The sequence below is a fragment of the Phaethon lepturus genome, unplaced genomic scaffold (genome assembly GCF_000687285.1).
Source record: "Phaethon lepturus isolate BGI_N335 unplaced genomic scaffold, ASM68728v1 scaffold13592, whole genome shotgun sequence".
In the NCBI taxonomy this organism is placed as follows: domain Eukaryota; kingdom Metazoa; phylum Chordata; class Aves; order Phaethontiformes; family Phaethontidae; genus Phaethon; species Phaethon lepturus.
The window spans coordinates 14,633-18,706 of record NW_010522668.1 but is presented as its reverse complement, the minus strand read 5'-3'; the positions used below and the strand labels follow the sequence as shown (position 1 = coordinate 18,706).

The following is a 4,074-nucleotide window of genomic DNA, read 5'->3' as shown; positions in this document are numbered from 1 at the left end:
CCCGCCCCGTGCTGCTACTTCTGAACCATTGAATCACACTGAATACAATAGACTCAACACAATAGACTGTGTGTACTACAAAGCAGTGTTGGATTGCCTGCCTTCCCTCGATCACTTAAAATTGGTCATTTGCTGGCTAAGATAAGAGTACTTTCATTACCAGTAAGCATCTCTTCCAAAACAGCTCCCTGTCTTCTGCTTCCAATGGACAGCTATATGTGATATACTGGTCAAATGTAAATGTTGTACCGTTTGAGCAGCATACTGTGATAATTCCCTGCAGCAGAACTGAGATCTGCATAGCCATATAAGATAATAACAGCAAGTTAGATGAAAACAATATGCTGTGGAAGTCTATCCCATGCTGGAAGTTTTCAAGCAAAACACTGGCATTTATTTTCTAGTCACGTTTCTCCATAGCAAGTGTATTGCATAGCCTCAGTCTGTTTAAGGCATCCTTTTCATGTGTGATTAGGAACTGTTTAAGGATAAAGGGTTACATATGACTAATAAATCTGGGTATGGATGTGGGAATACAAAACAAAAAAGGGAGATAAAGGAATCATTTGAAATGGAGAGAGAAGGTGGTATTGCCTAATTCATTTTAAAAATTTATGGCAGGAACAAATCATCCCAGCTATGCAGAAGGAGTCAAAAGACCTTTTTCTTTTCCAGAGTACTTTGAATATATTATGGTGTACTTTGAGCATATTATAGCGTATTCTGTGTTTGCATCTACTCATGTACCTTTGGAGGGTGATAAAGGAACATTAATCCTTCACTAATCTCAAAACATCTTTCCTTTTAACTCTCTTTTTCAGGACATTGATTTCTTCTGTGAATAGTACTGAAAGTGGTCAGGTAATCTCTCTGCTGCTGCCAGGGAAAGCTGACAGGAGGAAACCTGGACACCCTCCCTGAACAGACAGCCCTTCCTCTAATAGACGTTTGTGAAACAAGTAATCCTTCTTCAAAACAAGAAAGTTTTCACTTAAAGGGAGTGATTTGGGATGGGGAAATACACAGGATTTGTTCTTTAGAAATTTTTTACCTGCTTATACTTCGTTACTCGTTAATAAAGCTAATAGCCTTTGAATTGCTCTAAGTCTGCATGGTATAAATATGGTATGTAAGGGATTAAGATGTGCAATCTTGAACTGCATTTTCTTGCCATAACCTTACACCATGTATTAGATATTAGAAATACCTTCCGTGTGTAAGCCACCTGTGACTAGCTGGAGTAAATACTTTTTATTACAAGAGCTATCCAACCACTGAGAAATCACCAGTAACTAAATACTCTTTTTGATATACTGCTAAAGCCTGTGTATCACCCATTGTGTGTGCTGGTACGGGGCACGTTCAAGCTGAAACCATCGCTCAGAGCTACAGGCTGAAACAGGAGGATGGAGTAAGGCTGGGGATGGTGCCTGCCCAGGGCCTCTGCCGGCTTGGAGGGAGCACGGTGCCCCGTTGCTCCCCTGAGCACTGGTACAGAAAACATTTAGCTTCTGCTAAACGTTCAGAAGTATGAGATGTGGAGGGGAGGTATCCTGCTGATCCCTCTCCGGCTCTAACAGTCGTACTGCCAGCCCTGAGATGCCCGCTATGTCGTGGAGAGCCTGACTCATGGAATTGGGTGAAGTAGAAAATGTGTTTAATTGTTTACGAACAAGCACGTTTCTGAAGCCACAGAACAGCTCAGAAACAAGCCTAAATGCGGCTCCGAGTGCCCTCTTGTGGCAGCCACCGGGTGAAGCTCAGAACGCTCCCTGTGCCTCAAGCGCCTCAGGCGGCGGCGAACCTTCTAGAAGGGCGGGATCTAGCGCCCGCCAGCGCGGCATCTAGCGCCCGCCAGCGCGGCAGCCAATCGGGATGGGGCATTCTCTGCCCCCTCGTGCTCGCGACTCGGGGAGGGGGAGAGGGCTGCCTGAGACATCATGGCGGCGAGGGTGGCAGTCCCTGGCCGGTCATCGCCAGGTTAGCCCTCCACTGTCTCCACCCGGGATGACGAGGTGCATGGGGAGTCATTTGGCTTAGCCACCTGCCCTCCGGAGTGGGAGGTTGTGTCACTCAGTGTTAAACATGCTTGTGGATGAACGTGGTCGTGGTGGTGTTTGGCCTCCATGCTGACTGTTTGACCTCAAAAAGCGAGATCTTCAGGTAAAATTTCATTATTTCGGGGAAGTTGAGAGCCAAAATATTTTAGGAATAGCAGTAGTTGCATTTGTTGAAGACTTCTGGCAGGGTTGTCTGTGAGCAAACTCATTTTAACCTACAAAGTGTTATTTTTTCAGCTGGATCGTTCCCACTCAGCACAGCTTGCTAAGATGAGGTGTTCGCAATTGCATGCATTCATAGGTCCGATGGAAGTGCATCCTGTATGTGTCACACGCTAGAAGCTGCAGCTACCAGAAGAGCATGCGCAGGAGTAAGTGTTTGCAAGCAACGCACAAAATACATTAGATTGCACTGTGGATATCATGGATGAAAATTGTGAGGTGAGGTTTAGCACTTGCTGTTGGAAAATATGAGTTTTTTCTCAAATCATGATCTCTGATAATTGTTACAGTTATTAATGTACCTGGTTCTGCATGGATGTGTAAGATGCAGGTGTAAGAAGCTTTATACAAATTTCTCCACAGAGATACTGTTCTCTCCTCTATATTTACAGTACTGGAGCTCCAGGCCAGGAGAACGGGACTTTCTGTGGTATAAAGTGAAACCAGTGTTTTTAGTCTTTGACATTGCGCTTAATCCTTAACACACATCCTTATAAAGAAAAGTTTACAGACATTACTTTCAGCTCCTGTTTGCCCATTAACCAGGTTGTATGAGCTATGGATACTTCAGGATAGTAAAACAACAACTAAGAGGAGAATATTTTCACTGCAGGATGCATACAATAGAGAGTAGGTATACGTATATTGTCCTTTTTGAGCTTGCACAAATGGCAGCGTTTGGTGTAGTGTTGAAAAACAGCCTGCTATGACTTCTTTGGCAGCTACAGCAAGTGTGGGGCCATTGTGGCAGAATGTGGGCAGTATGTATTTGTCTTCGCCTTTTCCCTGGCTGCCATCAGAGGCCTTGTTCTGAGGTGATCTCTTCTGTGCAGAAAATAACTCAGCAGACTTTCAAGGGGCATCAAAGTCTGTCTTTGCTACTTGAAAATCTCATTCTGAGGAAGGTAAGATAAGGGTTCCCTTTGTGGTATTTGTAAAGCATCTGGCTGTGAAGAAGCATTGTACTGGCAAAGCTACTTGTCTACTGAATTCAGTCTCTAATGTGCAACTGTTGGATGGTTTCCAATCTAATGAAGCTTTACAGCACCTTCCGTCTGCACAGTGTCATAGGTACTTGTTTTATACATCCACATTGTGTAAAACTGTCATCTCAATACGCACTGGTGACCTATGCTACAATCTGAACTGTGGGATGATAGACTAGGTAAATTTATAGCTTCATTATGTCACTTATTGTCAGGATCCTTTTTTTAGTTGTCCAAAGGAGAATTGTCACTTCATTCATTAGTCAGCAGGGACGTGATACGACGAATGCAGCAATTCCTGATCTTTGTGGCCATTGCCTCTCGAGGGCAATGTCATCATGATAAGTGCTACATGGGGAGGGCATGTTGGGTAGATTCACTTTGCAAGGGATGGTGAGTGTACTCAGAAGGGTGGAGATGTTGTAGTCTGACATGATCTTCTCACTCTAGAGAAGTTGCACCATATGCCTCAAATTGTCATTCATTCACTTGAATCAAATCGTTGCTTGGTTTTATTTTCAGTATACCAATTTTCATTATTTTATCACCAATTTTACAATTTTTGTTAACTTAAAATTCCTATTGCTGAGGCCTGATTATTACGAGAGGGAAAACAAGGGAGAATCTCCTGTTTTTAGAGGGAAGTTGAAGTTTCTACCCTTTACAAATGTAGGGAAGTGTGGAAACCTTAATCTCAACAGCGCTAACACCAAAGGTAAACAAAATGATCCCAGACTTGTACGATGAAATCTGGGGGAAGTGGGGAAGGGAGGAAAGGCAGGGGAGCACGGGATGCCGGTAGAAAA

At 43.7% G+C, this 4,074-nt stretch overlaps 1 protein-coding gene across 1 annotated transcript in view; it reads left to right on the top strand.

Moving 5' to 3' along the window:
* The window catches only part of OTOR (otoraplin), a 4,478-nt gene extending 3,554 nt beyond the window's left edge, over nucleotides 1-924 (top strand). Inside the window, exon 4 of the mRNA XM_010281885.1 lies at nucleotides 822-924. Coding sequence (XP_010280187.1) covers nucleotides 822-845 — 24 coding nt within the window. The 3' untranslated portion in view covers nucleotides 846-924. The remainder of the gene's footprint in view (nucleotides 1-821) is intronic.
* The last annotated feature ends 3,150 nt before the right edge of the window (nucleotides 925-4,074 follow it).